General features: G+C 38.7%; 1 protein-coding gene across 1 annotated transcript in view; it reads right to left on the bottom strand.

The window, feature by feature from the left end:
- Nucleotides 1-16,225, bottom strand: part of LOC127453411 (uncharacterized) — a 205,747-nt gene that overhangs the window by 161,397 nt on the left and 28,125 nt on the right. Inside the window, exon 9 of the mRNA XM_051719730.1 lies at nucleotides 11,784-11,852. Within this exon, the coding sequence (XP_051575690.1) occupies nucleotides 11,784-11,852 (69 nt within the window). The remainder of the gene's footprint in view (nucleotides 1-11,783; nucleotides 11,853-16,225) is intronic.

Here is a 16,225-nt window from a genome sequence, read left to right as displayed (position 1 = left end):
TTATCTCAATTAGAGAAAAGCTCAGAGTGGTATTAGACCAAAAGTTTATGACTCCTACATGAAGGGGTAGAAAAACAGCTAGTGCACGACTGCAGGGTCACTGCAGAGAACCACACTGAGAGCTTCAAAAGTCTCTTTTTTTTCTTTCAATTTCTCACTGTAGGGGTGAAAAGTTTCTTTCTTGGTTTCATTTACTTTAGTTATATGTGCTATAGTGTTCTCATTGCTAGACGTTTGACTTGCAGCATAAAGTCTTGTCCCCATTGCAGTTTAATCTGCCTAAGGACCACCCGCTTGGATAGGACCATCTTATTGAAATGTTAAGGACAAACCACAGTTTGTTTTTGTTTATCTGAAATAGATTATACCACAATCTGCAATTAATACATACATACAAAAATACGTACATACAGTACATACAGTATACAGTTGAAGTCAGAATTGTACATACACTTAGGTTAAAGTCATTAAAACTCGTTTTTTAACCATTCCACAGATTTCATATTAGCAAACTATAGTGGGTCAGAAGTTTACATACACTTTGTTGGTATTTGGTAGCATTGCCTTTAAATTGTTTAACTTGGGTCAAACATTTTGGGTAGCCTTCCACTAACTTCTCACAATAAGTTGCTGGAATTTTTGCCCATTCCTCCAGAAAGAACCGGTGTAATTGAGTCAGGTTTGAAGGCCTCCTTGCTCGCACAAGCTTTTTCAGTTCTGCCCACAAATTTTCTATCGGATTGAGGTCAGGGCTTTGTGATGGCTTCTCCAATACCTTGACTTTGTTGTTATTAAGCCATTTTGCCACAACTTTGGAGGTATGCTTGGGGTTATTGTCCATTTGGAAGACCCACTTATGACTGAGCTTTAACTTCCTGGCTGATGTCTTGGGATGTTGCTTCCATATATCCACTTAATTTTCCTTCTTCATGATGCCATCTATTTTGTGAAGTACACCAGTCCCTCCTGTAGCTAAGCACCCTCACAACATGATGCTGCCACCCCCATGCTTCACGGTTGGGATGGTGTTCTTCGGCTTGCAAGCCTCACCCTTTTTCCTCCAAACACAACAATGGCCAATATGGCCAAACAGTTCAATTTTAGTTTCATTAGACCAGAGGACATTTCTCCAAAAAGTAAGATCTTTGTCCCCATGTGCACTTGCAAACTGTAGTCTGGCTTTTTTTATGGTGGTTTTGTAGCAGTGGCTTCTTCCTTGGTGAGCAGCCTTTCAGGTTATGTTTATATAGGATTCATTTTACTGTGGATATAGATACTTGTGTAATTGTTTCCTCCTGCATCTTTACAAGGTCCCTTGCTGTTGTTCTGGGATTGATTTGCACTTTTCGCACCAAACTACGTTCATCTCTGTGAGACAGAATGCATCTGCTTTCTGAGTGGTATGATGGATGTGTGGTCCCATGGTGTATATACTTGCATACTATTGTTTGTACAGATGAACAGTGGCACCTTCAGAATAGCATCTCAGAATTCTATTCTGAGATGAGGGTTGGCACTGTTTTGGCAGCACGAGGGGGACCTGCACAATATTAGGCAGGTGGTTTTAATGTTGTGACTGATTGGTGTATATACTGTATATATACACACACTGCCTGGCCCAAAAAAATAGTCGCCATTTGGATTTAAATAATGGTTATGATCTAGGATTGCTTCAACTGGTCAGGTCTAGGCTCAGCAACGTTATGCGGCAATAAAATGAAGTCAGCTGAGTACCTGAATGTACTGAATGACCAAGTTATCCCATCAATGGATTTTTTTCTTCCCTGATGGCACAGGCATATTCCAGGATGACAATGCCAAGATTTATTGGGCTCAAATTGTGAAAGAGTTGTTCAGAGAGCATTAGGAATCATCTTCACACATGAATTGGCCACCACAGAGTCCTGACTTTAACCCCATTGAAAGTCTTTGGGATGTGCTGGAGAACACTTTACGGAGTGGTTCAACTCTCCCGTTATCAATACAAGATCTCGGCCAAAAATTAATGCAACTCTGGATGGAAATAATTTTGTGATGTTGCATATGTTTGTCGAAACAATGCCACAACGAATGCATGGCATAATCGAAGCTAAACGAGGTATTGACAATGGGAGAGTCGAACCACTCCATAAAGTCTTCTCCAGCACATTAACTTCTTTTTGACTTTTAGATAGATTGTGCTATTTATAGAACACTTTTGCTGTCTTTGCGGTGGTTGTCAAAGTGTGGGGCACAGTAGATATTTTAAGGGAGGTGCAGAGGACTGCCCCATACTCAAACCTCACTTACTTTCTCACTTTTAAATTCGCAACTATGACGGAAGAACAATTTCTTTTCCTCTGCCTTTTTTATTTTTCTCCTTATGTAGTGTCAGCCTGTCAGGTGCGATCACTACCCTGCGCTTATGTAAAAAAAGACACGTTAAGTGCCAGATTCAAATGCTTTATTATTACCATGGCTCAATGGATTGAGCGGCGCAAGCGCAAAGCAGGAGCGTTTACTTGTGGACCGGTCACAAACTTGCAGATCACTACCAACATGGCTAGCCATTACCTCAAAATGCTAAATTATTAGCACCACAAAATGGAAAGAGATGCGCGAGTGCAAGGTAGATGCACTTTATCATGGACTGGTCTAGACCGCGGAGCAGACCATAATAAACAGCGCTCGTGAGAAGCACAGTGCAAATCATAAATCCAGATTGCATGCGGCACAAAATTGTCTGCTGCAAAACTCCAAATGTCTCTGTGATTAATCTAGTCTAAAATCATATTAAACAGCCCCAACATTATAAACAGCACTGACAAAGAAAACAGGAGAAAACACTGTCATGCAGACATAAATAAGAAGGCTTTTCAATCCACTCATCACAAACCTTTCAAACATTTACCATGGATTTACTGTAGTAACACTAACTGTGGTATTTAGACACAAACATCTCTCTTATTTGTTATGTAGAAACCACAGTCACTAACCATGTTAGGTAAGAAAAGTTGTGCATGGCTTTACATAGGCTACATGTGCTGCATGGTCTTTTTACAAATGCCATTGTTAAAACAACACATATGATGGAAGAAATATTATGCATTTTCATAATTATTATAGACCAAGCAGTCTGTTTTCCTTCTGTGTAAAATCTGTTCTCCTTTAATGCTCTAATTATAGGTGTCACATCTAGATGTGTTTTTGTTCATGTTTTATGTTAATGTCTTTTATTTTGAAAAGTGTTTCCATGTCATGTTATTTCCTGTTTCCTTGCCATGTCATGTGATTCCCTGTTTCCATGTCAAGTCATGTGATTTATCCTGTTTCTCTCATGTTCATGTGTCCTGTTCCCATTGATTATAGTCTTGTTATTAGTTCTGTTATGTCATTGGTTCATGGTCATTGTCTTGTTATCTTGTTTATTAGTGCAGTCTTGTGATTGGTTGTCTCATTTACTTGTTACCCATGTCTGTGTATTTAAGCCCTCATGTTTGCCATTTTCTCTTGTCAGGTATTGTGCTTATGTAATGTTGTTTGGAAGTCAAGTCAAGTCTTTATGTTTCTGTTCACGGTTTTTGGATTTCACGTTTATGAATAAACTGCACTTGGGTTCTTCACATCACCATCACCATCGTCTTCGTCTGCCTGTTGCTGCCAGCATCGTTACAGAATACCTGACTGCAAAATGAACCCAGCAGTTCAGCTTCTTCATTTACGTCAGGGGAATATGTAGAGGACTTTTGTGCTCTGGCCAGCAGGGTCTATTTTAATGAGATTGCCCTCAAGGACTGTTTTTGCTTTGGGCTGAATGAACCAATCTCCTCCTTGATGCCAGGCAGCCGGAGTACCTACAACCTGACTCAATTTATCGACCTTGCCCTACTGATATGTGGTTCATCGTTCACTGTGGGGGAGGTGGATGCCAAGCTAGCGTCCCATGTCATGGTCACCGAGCCAGGGTCCCACATCATGGTCGCCGAGCCAGGGTCCCACGTCATGGTCGCCGAGCCAGAGTGCGCCACCTTCTGCCCCTGATCCTGAGTCTGGTCCATGCCATGTCACAGCCACGCCTGAGTCTGGTCCATGCCATGTCACAGCCACGCCTGAGTCTGGTCCATGCCATGTCACGCCTCGGCCTGCTCCATGCCACCTCACCGACCACGCCTCGGCCTGCTCCACGCCACGTCACCGCCGCGCCTCGGCCTGCTCCACGCCACGTCACCGCCGCGCCTCGGCCTGCTCCACGCCACGCCACAGCCGCGCCTCGGCCTGCTCCACGCCACGCCACAGCCGCGCCTCGGCCTGCTCCATGCCACGTCACCGCCGCGCCTCGGCCTGCTCCATGCCACAGCCACGCCTCGGCCTGCTCCACTCCACAGCCGCGCCTCGGCCTGCTCCACGCCACTCCACAGCCGCGCCTCGGCCTGCTCCACGCCACAGCCGCGCCTCGGCTTGCTCCACGCCACGTCACCACCGCGCCTCGGCTTGCTCCACGCCACGCCACAGCCGCGCCTCAGCCTGCTCCACGCCACAGCCGCGCCTCGGCCTGCTCCACGCCACGCCACAGCCGCGCCTCGGCCTGCTCCACGCCACAGCCGCGCCTCGGCCTGCTCCGCGCTTCGGCCTGCTCAACGGTCCAGGCCCGCCTCTGCTCAACGGTCCAGGCCCGCCTCTGCTCTACAAGCCAGCGCTCACGCCTGCCACAGCCAATGAGTCAGCATCCACACCTACCATGGCCAAGTCAGGATACTGCCGTACCATGTTACCATGTCATGCTATGTAGCCACGTCAAGTCACCATCCCCCCAGCTCCCTCTTGAACTCTGTGTTTTTGTTTGGGGTGTTGGGAGCCGCCCCATAGAGGGGGGATATGTCACGTCTAGATGTGTTTTTGTTCATGTTTTGTGTTAATGTGTTTTATTTTGAAAAGTGTTTCCATGTCATGTTGTTTCCTTGCCATGTCATGTGACTCCCTGTTTCCATGTCAAGTCATGTAATTTATCCTGTTTCCCTCATGTTCATGTGTCCTGTTTCCATTGGTTATAGTCTTGTTATTAGTTCTGTTATGTCATTGGTTCATGGTCATTGTCTTATCTTGTTTATTAGTTCAGTCTTGTGATTTGGTTGTCTTGTTTACTTGTTACCCATGTCTCTGTATTTAAGCCCTCATGTTTGCCATTGTCTCTTGTCAGATATTGTGTTTATGCAACGTTGTTTGGAAGTCAAGTCTTTGTTTCTGTTCATGGTTTTTGGATTTCACGTTTATGAATAAACTGCACTTGGGTTCTTCACATCATCATTGTCTTCGTCTGCCTGTCATTGCCAGCATTCGTTACAATAGGAAAATGTAACTGGTTTTGATTGTCTTCATAAATTCCAAGAGATGACTGTACTTTAATAAGTAGAGCCTGATGAAAGGAATCTGTAAAGGAGACCCACATTAGTCACTCTGTCAGAGCATTTCAATTTAGCCCTATATGAATTAGGTGTTAATTTTTCACAGATGGTACTGTTAATATCATCATTTACATCTGCATCCCAAATATAAAAATCAGTGCTTACTGTCAAATGTGAATTTCAATGCACAAAATATGCAAAATTATTGGTAACTGCATGGGTGCTAGCAAATCAGGTGCTACCAAATTGAGTCTGACACCCCTGATCTAATGCAATGGTAATCATACATTTTTAAGTGTGGCTTAAATGTACTTTTTTGGGGGCTAGTGAACACTTAGCTGAGTGTTTGCAGGGTGCTCTGTTCACAGATTAAAAGAAGTCTGGGTGTGTTTGAACTCGTGCACTGCTATGTGGACTGTATGCTCCAAGAGTCTAATTGGCACAGGGGGTCTGGGTGTGTGCATAACTGTGTCTGTGGATCCCTAGGGTTTGAGATTCTTTTGAATATCTCCCTATTAAGAGATAGCCTAATTACTTCCCCTGCCAGTGACATTAAATAGCACCTATGTTACTTTGAAGTGCTTCTTAAGGGTAAGATTGCCTTCTCCTCCCAACCACTGCACTTCATACAACTTTCTCTCTGCTCTCTCCATCTGTCTTTCTTTCTGCTGCCTGTGGTTCTCTTTCTCTTCTTCCCCATTTTCAACCCACTGGCAAAGGAAGAAATCAATCTTATGCTGTCACAGAGGGTGTCAGGCTTTGACCCAGCTGGAGTAGAGCAGGAAAAGGCCCTGCTAATATTGAGTTAGCTCATGCAACACGCACTGCCACCCCACACAAACACACACGTCTACACAACTTTAAATCACCACTATCTGACAGTTACACACTGTCTGTAGCCAACAAAACTAATATAGAATTTTCTCAAGCAGGACGTTATGCATAAGGACACACACATACAGTATTCATACACATGCAACCTATGAAGAGCAAATATTCTGCCCCTTAGCAAGTACTGAGGTATTCTTTTACTTTCTTTCCCTTTCTTTCTTTCTTTCTTTCTTTCTTTCTCTCTCTTTCCAGGGTTCGCACAGATGCTTCAAAGTTAAATTCAAGGACTTTCAAGGACTTTTCAAGCACTATTATATTTGTTTTCAAGGACTATGCTCGAGATGTCATTAAAACTATTTCTTTATTTGCTCATTTTAAATAAAAATATTTTATTCATTCAGTTAATTTATTTTCATAAAACACCACTTATTACAAGTACAACATATCTCAATGAGCATCTTTAATTACATATTCTCAGTAACAATTCTTGGTTCAGTCATGACGAAATTGATGTGCAATTGTAGTGTGCTCCTTTAAAATACACTTTCCCACAAAAGTGAATAACTTGGTCTGTAAACAGTAGTCTATATGATTCATGTGCTATATTCCATGTTCCATGTTCCAAGTCACACAACAGATTTATGTGAGGAACTGACCGAAATTGCAAATGGGTCATTCTCAAAATTTTTGGACATTTTCCGTTCAGTTCAGTTTTGCCTATAAACACTGAGGGTAAACATTTTGTAACATGTTGACATTCATTTTTATTCATAAAGGACAACTTGGCTGCTGTTCTTTCTTTTATTATTTAATTTTGTTTCACGAATGAAGCAAGTTAACACTAAGTTAACACTAATGAGGGTTAAATGGGTTACAACACCACATTTTGAGGGTTCAGTGTGGTGCAACACCAAGTATTTTTGTGTGAAAATATTATTTAAAATGTGAATTAATAACTTTTTAACATGCTGGGGAAAATCACCATATGCATATATAAGCACCCTCTGAACTTTGACCTTGAAAATTATTTTCCACAACTTTTTGCATTTAAATATTTTTTTAAGACATAAAAAAAAAAAAAAAAAGGTTTTAACATTGATAACACCAATGCCATAAAATCAAGGGACAATTTATTATTTTTTTTTTAATTATTAATAATCATTTTGTTTAGCTTTATTTGTACACTTAAAAGTACAAAATAAACACATGGATAACTTTACATGTCATATAAGTGGTGTACCAGCTGAAGGGGATTTTTTTCAGGCAATTGACAATTTCAAATATATTTTCTAAAAAATTTGCAAAACAGAGTCAAGCCATTTAATATCATTAAAGGATGGGTTATAGAATGATACTTTAAAAAAAATAAAATACAAATAAAAATCGCTATTTGAAAGCTTTTTCATGACTAAAAAAAATCAAGATACATGTTTGTTAACATATTTTGATATTGACCCAAATGTTGTCAGAAATAACATACTTTGTGAGACACAAAACTGTGTCTCACAGTTGACAGCATTCAAATCTCTTTACATCATCTATTTTTTTCATTCTGGAGAATAATTTTTAATTAAAACTGATAGTTGCAAGGATTCATACTTGTTCAATCCGCCACAGCAGTATCTATAATATATATATATATATATATATATATATATATATATATATATATATATATATATATATATATATATATATATATATATATATTTATTTATTTATTTATTTATTTATTTATTTTTAAATCCTCTAGTCACAATTGATTACGGTTGGCCCATTCTGAACAGTGCTGCCAAAAGTAACAGGTGTCACGTGACAGCGCCGTCTATGCGCTGCCTGCTTCAGCAGTGGTCTAGTGGTCTGTCGTCGTGTTTTTCCAAAAAAGAAATAAATACATTTCATTTATTAAATGATTTAAGCAACGTATTTTATGATTTTCTATAATTCAAGAACTTTTTAAGCACCTCTTGGTAAAAATTTTCAAGAGTTTTCCAGGACTTAAATTTGAAAAAGCCAAATTCAAGTACTTCAAGCACCTTGTATGAACCCTGCCTCTTTCTCTCTCTCTCAAAATCTTTTGTCTGTGCATAAAAGCTAGTGCATTTGCTCATGATACATACAAAATATAAGAGTTGTCTCACAGAGACCAGGGGGTTCAAATGTCTGCCTCTGCAGTTCTATAAATTAAAGCCTAAAAATTATTTGTCTAAGGCACATCATATTTCAAAAGTTGCCTAATTGTGTAGGTGCATGTCAACATTACAGACATTTCAAAGGCAACATGAAACAGCATTGGCAGCACATTTAACTTGGATAATGTAATGCATTTGAGAGAAACAAAATATTCAGCAAGAAAATTAGATTTTTTTCCAATCAGGATTTGATTGTGAAAATATGAGTACACTATTATTGTCAGCAGAAAATAGATGTCCTTTCAGAGGCAGGTGACATTACTACATTTTTACAAAAGATTATGAAAACAAACATTATAGCATGCAATGTTACAATATGCACAATAAAAACAAGGACATTTATTAATTTTGATTTTATGTTGTAAAAATCTTGATTTTGTGTTGTAAAATCCAACACTATCAATCATTTAGCCTGCTGAATGCTTAAAACTGGATTTTTTAAACCAGCATCTTCAGAGCTCGGGCTGCCTCTGGATACCCAAGTTAGTCTATCCTTTTCTCTGTCTCTCGTTCTCTTTCTGTTTAGCAGTGCTTACCTTTCCCAGCTGTCCAATCAAAGGGCCTTGCTGCTGGGAGGCCCGGCTTCTGTCTAAACACCCGCTGTTGCAGAGATGACCTCGCAACCTTTGGCATCACTGTGACAGACAGCCAGGTGACTGGTTTTAATATTTATATGTCTCCCATGCAGTGAGGAGATTCTATTTGTGTTCGGCTAAAGGAGAGCAGACACTTTCAAAAGTCAGACTGCAGCATTCACTCCTTCATTCGCTCCTCAGGATGGAGAGAACAAACATGAGCAAGCACAGAAAGAACAAAAGAAAAGGTGTGCCCCTATCAGCTGTCAATTTCTCAGTCTCTCTCTTGCTCTCAAACTGGCTCACACTTTTATAGTATTTTATCCTGATCCTGCCGTATTTCATTCTGTCTTTCTTTCACTCTTTCCTTCCTTCTCATTTAAATTCTAATTTCTCTCACTTTTTCCAATACCTCTCTCAGAGTGCTGGACAGGTGTCAGGCTGCTCACACACTCCACACAACTTACTGCACACTCGCACACAACTGGAAAGGTCATGGTAAAGTGCAAATAAAATAGCACTCCTGCATTATTCAAAGGTAGCCATGCCTCTGAGAGGAAAGGAGAAAAGGGGTTTAAAGGGAAACAAATCTATAGTTCTCCTTTCAATTTCGTTAATGTTAACTGTGGAAACAGTCTTACTCAATTCTAAAAGGGTTGTGGGGCTCTGTCACACTGCTACATGACCTGATTCTGGCTTTGTAGTGATGTTGGATGACAAATCTACTAACCAACACTTGAAAATTACACAAGGGTCTCCTTCTTCTTGACTATGGATTTTCATTACTTTTTCATGATTTTTCAATCGGTTGTTCAAACTGATTCACTTTTGATTTATTCAGATTGCTTTGTGAAGCGATTCGGCTGATTAATTGGAAAGATCCCACTGAAAAGTGCGATTTGCTCACACTTTGGACATCACTATGGTTTGCGAGCAAGTTTTACTCATCACAAGAGCAATATCTATCCAATTAAATGTTTTAGAGCATAGTTTAATTTACAGTGTAAAAACAATTAAATTCACTTTCCAAAGTTCCATGACTTTATTAGTTTCCATGACTTTTCTATGCCTGATATACACAGCTTTAAAATGGCCTGATATTTCCAGGCTTTGCATGATTGTGGGAACATGTGATACATGTTTTTTTTTTTTAATAAGCTTGAATAGGTCTTTATTTGGTACTGCTAACAGACTGATTTGTTTGCCTTCACTGGCCACTGTGCAGCCAGCCATCTTTATACTAAATAACTTTATCACTTACAACATCAATAATACTGTATAAAATGCAATGTGTAAAACTCCAGAGCTGAAGTAGAGCACACATTAAATTCTCATTACACAAAATACAGCTGTTAGCTTTCATTTAGATGGTTTGTTAGACATATAGCTTATATTAGTGTACTTGTACAGTAGGGCTGGGAGATATGCAAGAAATATGTATGATCTCGATATAAAAAATTTAAAAAATTGTCAACCCCCGTTCGAGGGATTGGTGAATATTCTTGCTTTACTGATTTTGCTTTAAAAATGTAATTCATTTGCTGAAACACTTGAAATTTAACTTAAACTTAAAGATATTTCTTAATTCAAATTGCACTTCAAACTAAATGAAAAAGCAATTAAAATAAAGTGGTCAAAAATAATTTATAACCACCGAACTTGCGGTCATTCAAGTATCTGTCTATGACAACAGGTTGCAAATCACAAATTAAGATCCAGAGACAATTATAAATGTAAACATAATAATAATGATGATGATAATAATAATTGAAATATAAATAAAGTTTAGGTTCAAGGTGAACATGTTTTTGTGTTAATGATTTAAACACACATGTATAGCCTATAGCCTGTATAAATTGAACCAGCAGAGTTGCGTTTACAATGCATGTTAAGTCAGACTACTCTTTGGAAATAAAGCTAAATAAAATTCGAGCACCTCCTGAGATGGTCTGAGGTCATTTGAAGCATTCACATAGACACTATTCTTGCAAACAGTTTCCAGAGGATTGGAAAAGAAAGAGTGAGAACTCTTTGAACAAACAGCGAATCAGATCCATGCATCAGTGGTTTTTCTTTCATCTGTTTCTCAAAATATAATAAAGTGTGTTTTTTCTAGCATGTGTCTTTGTGTCTAACAGCATTTCTTGTCATGTGTCATTCTAAGACATCTTACAGTTAGCCCACCACAGTCACTGGCATTCATACCCTGTGCTGCCATTTAATATATTTGGACACTTCCCAGCTCTATGGCTTTGTAATTTCCCGAAATTGTTGATCTTTGTCTGTCAATGAGTGTCGCAATCGGCATCGGGATATTTGCCCGATATCGTCAATATCCAATTACATCGTCCTATTGCCCAAACCTGTTGTACAAGATGTATCCTACAGGTTTTTAAATTTGCTTGTACAGCAAGAGCAGATTGTTGGTATAAATGGCTTGGATTAAACTGATTAAACTGTGCCAAGTGCCAACATGGGATAACAAATACTTACTTCAGAATACCTTAAACGAACTATTATGAAATAGCTTTCAACCCCATAGCTTTAGAACAGTTCATAGTGCTTTTATCGGGTAAAACGGTGTGCAAGACATCACCACTGTAGATCATACAACTAAAACAATTATTGACAGGTACTATGCTTTCCAATGCAACATTTAGTTGATACTTTAGTCGATGCTTGTTGAGAACTGTTCAAGTTGAACATTCTGAAATGTGAAAGCTCTATTCTTGAAGGAGAAAGACCCATGATTGAACCATTTGAAATGTTCTTCCTGAAAGTGTTGAGCTGAACCATTTTCTTACCTCGTACTCCTCAGCCTCAATCAGCAGTTTGGCTGTTGTTATTCTGGATTCATAAGGTGGAATGTTGTTCTAAGACACAAAAAAATACAAGTTAAACAAAACAAATATTAACTGAAAGGTTGGATAAGAACAGTAATATGATGGCATAAGAAAATTATGTAGAAATTGGTGTGGAAGTTTCTCTTCAATGCTTAATTTACAGAAATGAATTAGAAAATAAATATATTTATTATTGTACATTGTGTTTTCTAGCATCTTTTTTCCTCAGACATAAATTCATGATGTGTGTCCATGAATTTGAAAAAAGTTTGTATGTTGATTCACACTACAAAGATATGCAATCACAATTTTTTTAACAGGAATCTTTAGACAACTTTACAGTGCAAAAAAATAAATAAAATAAAAATGTACAGTAGAATATAAGGCAATGTAATTTTTTTAAATATTATTAAACTTTCACTTTTCCCAAGTTAAAATACAAAGACATTGAAGAAAGGAATTCAGGTTGATTTTCCCAAAAAAATATTGTCTCTAGAAATTGACAGTGATAAAGTGTAACGTAAGCTGGAACTGCTGACAATGATGACGATGACGTGAAGATGAAGAACCCAAGTGCAGTTTATTTACAGACCGTGAAGTCCATTAACCCAAACTTCAAACATGAAGCAATCATAACATGAAACTTGACTATGACCAGACTAGGCTTGGCTTGGCTTGGCCATGGCTTGGCCATGGCTTGGCCATGGCTTGGCCATGGCTTGGCAAACACATACGATCACAATCAATACTCGACAAATAGACAATGCAAACATGAGGGCTTAAATACAAGACATGGGAGAACATAAACCAATGAACAAACAGAACTGATAACAAGATAATTAAACAATAAACCAATGAAAACATGACACATGAACATGGAGGGAAAACAGAAAACACATGACTAGGGAAACAGGAACACATGACATGAAACAGGAACTAGAATTTCAAAATAAAAGACATGAATCAACAGAATACAACTGACATAAAGCTTAATTGGCTTGAACAAGGATCACTCCTTTAATTTGATATATATTAAACTTCAATATATTATTTAAAATACAATAGGCCTAGGGAGTTGACTGACATTTTAGGATAGAAAAAGCCAAATCATGTATTTCAATATCCCGAGAAGAAAGCAGAGAGCAGGCAAAATCAGCTTAAGATTTGCATTTGACTACTGGTCCATTAAAATCAATAAACATTCTGGTTGTGACTGATTTTCTCAAGGTCTCTGTGGAAATTTCCTTTGCATTCCAATGATCCCTCTTTATAAACACTTTTTTTCTCAAAAAATCATGTTACCATCAGAACCACCTCCTCTCTTGTGTTCAATACAAACTGTATGTGGCATTCAGGCTTTCACCTTATCTTTGTATGTACTAAGACAATCCAGTTGATCTCAGAGTTCTTACTGAGTCAACTATGTAAACAGGTTGATAATGAGGGCACTGAACCCAATTACATCATGCTTTTAACAAATAGGCATACAGCATACACACATATTAGCACACAAACCTTCATACCCATTAGGATTATCCAAATTAAATCGTAGCAATCTTGCATCTGCATTTCATAAATTTAAGACAAGTGACAGGCAAGTTCCCTGAAAGTTTAACCAGTAAGTAAATAAGCACTTTTATACAGTAAATTCCCTCCATGAGTCAGTTCAGGTGAAGCTTGTTTAACTGTGGTTTCCTCTACAGCATAAATAGTGGTTATCTGGGTCATAATTTGTCTTCAGTGGTGGCTGACGTACACGTCCAACCAAGTTAGTTTTATTACATAACTGTATGTAATATTATTTATGTTACATAATTACGTTATACACAATTTAACAATTATGTTGCCGCATATCATGTAGCGTTGAATATACAAGTTATTATTGATAATCTAAGCATCTGGAACATTTTGAATCTTACAATTTTTGTTTTACTTCAAGATGCTATGGGAAATCAAACTAAACTAACTTGATTTAATAATGTCATAACCACATGTAAGACCATGGATAGCTCACAATTACAGTGGTAATGAGTAAAATAAGAGTAATATACAAGTCTCACAGAGTGTCTCTGAGAGATCAATAAATCTGAGTTTACTGTAAAGTTTACTGTGATGAACGTTAGTAAGGGTGATGATGTGTAGTTTAAAAACTCTTTATTTTGGCCCAGTGTTGTAGCTGTTTTCCCTCATCATTGGTGGTTAGAATGTCAGGGATGTCTAGCCAACCGAAATGTGTAAAAAAAAAACTTCTCAGTAGAATTTTAATGGGTCACATAAACTTTACTGTCTGCACTGTGATATCAAAGGAAGCCGGATTGAGTAGCACGAAAGATTCTGCCATTGCTCGTGCAACACTCATTTTAAACTAGGCTACAAAAGCACAGATGCTATGAAGCGCCAAACACGCAATATCATTGAATTTGCTTCCGCTTTGTTGACCACTGAAAAAAAATTAAATGCAGGAAAAATCCTGGTAAAGTACAGAGCCCCTAAGAGGATAAGGCGATAATCTTTTTACTGAAATAGTTTTGCGTGCCTTCACAATAGTTTGCGTTCCCTCGCAATAAGGTTTGCGTTCCATCGCAATACGTTTTGCGTTCCTTCGCAACAGGTTTATATTCCCTCGCAATGAATTTACCATGGTTTTCCTACAGTAACCATATTTTTAGTAATATGGCTTGATATTTGTAGTAAAATCATAGTAATAATACATAAAAATAAAAACTATTGTAGGGCTCTACTGGTTGCTTAGATCAGTGTTAATATCAGAAATAATTAATAATTATTTCTTTAGTTATTAATTAATATTTAAATTAATTAATTGAATCTAACTCATTAAAACCTCCAAAGATAATCACTAATCATCAACATCGATGAAACATTAATTAAAATTAACACTAGCTTATTGATCATTCAAATTCAACAATCATCAAAGATAATTATCAATTACCAAAAATCAATAGAATATTAATAAGGATTAACATTGACGGGGCACCACCCTGGAATCAGGGACTAATAACCAGATAGTATAACAGTCTCAATATTAGATTGTTTTCTTAGGAAAATTGACATCCGAAGAATATCGATTTTCGGGAAAAAAAACAATGAATGAAGGCTTGAATCCGAGCACTGACATCCCGTCAGCATGACACAGGTGTATGCAAAACAAACCAAAACACTTCTCTTTGTAATATAACAAAGTTTATTTATGCAGTAATATCAATTAATAATTAACACAATGCAGTCAATAAACTTCCGACTTACAACTACAAACTAGACAGTGATATGATTAGATATGGAAATCAAAATAATCCTATAACACATGAGGGTGTGTGTGTGTGTAAGGAGGGACACGCACAAAATGGCGGACGTGACTCTTGTAGAGAGTATGTCACACGAGACTTCAGGCCAGAGAATATGGCCGCGAATGTGGGCGGACAGAAACCAATCAATGGCGTCTACCAGTTACCGCGTGTATCCGCTTGTACGATAGCTTAGGGACAAAGCTGAGCTTTATCACGAAGCTATCTACTAGCCAAAAATGTGTCCGAGAATGTTTGTGAGGGATCGCGCGCACGTGTGTGTGTGTGTGTGTGTGTGTGTGTGTGTGTGTGTGTGTGTGTGGTTAGTACAAGAGAGAGAGAGAGAATAAAGTGACGGCCCCAAAGCCGGTATCGCGATCATGGGAGAGAAAGCAGCTGTTAGTTTATCACTCAGAGGTGCAGTGGACGGCTCGTCTTTGATTCTTTAATGGATAAACTCAGTTTGCCGGTCTCAATCTGGCAGAAATGCACAACAGTCTAATATGGTTGGACCACAATACAGCAAATCAAATTCGTGATAGTTAATACCCTGAGTATTAATAATGAGCGGACATGGCGGTCCGTAAACTGTACAAGCAATAACCTTGGTACACAAGAATAACACACTATAATATTCTATCTCTGCCCAGACGTAAACCTCTTACTTGAATCGCATGAGGATGCAGAATGTGTGTTCATCCGTCGTTTGACTCCGACTCGTTTCCACGAGGCACGGGTGATGACAGGAGGCCGTTTCCTCGCTCTGTCGGCGGGCGGTACGGCTGCTGATTCTCGGCGGGCTGGTGGAGAAATCAGCGACATTGACTTGATTGAAGAGGGAAGAGAAATCTTTTCTCTTCACTTCCGCAGGCAAACGGATGAAGATGAGGATTGCTCAGCAGTTTCCCTCAGATCCGTTAGAGTGTTTGGTGGAACACAGAGTAATCTCAACTCGTCCAGCGAGATGGAGATTGTATGGCCAAAGTTTCAAGTCGGACGTTACTTCCTTGTGCCACGAGGCTGCACCTGAGAGCAGCGATGAGCTACGTCTACACACAGCGAGCAAAGTTGCTGGAAGCAAATCCCGGAAGCATTTCAGAG

The sequence above is a fragment of the Myxocyprinus asiaticus genome, chromosome 15 (genome assembly GCF_019703515.2).
Source record: "Myxocyprinus asiaticus isolate MX2 ecotype Aquarium Trade chromosome 15, UBuf_Myxa_2, whole genome shotgun sequence".
Lineage (NCBI taxonomy): Eukaryota > Metazoa > Chordata > Actinopteri > Cypriniformes > Catostomidae > Myxocyprinus > Myxocyprinus asiaticus.
Note: the sequence above shows the minus strand (reverse complement) of the source record. Positions and strands in the feature narration are given on the sequence as shown.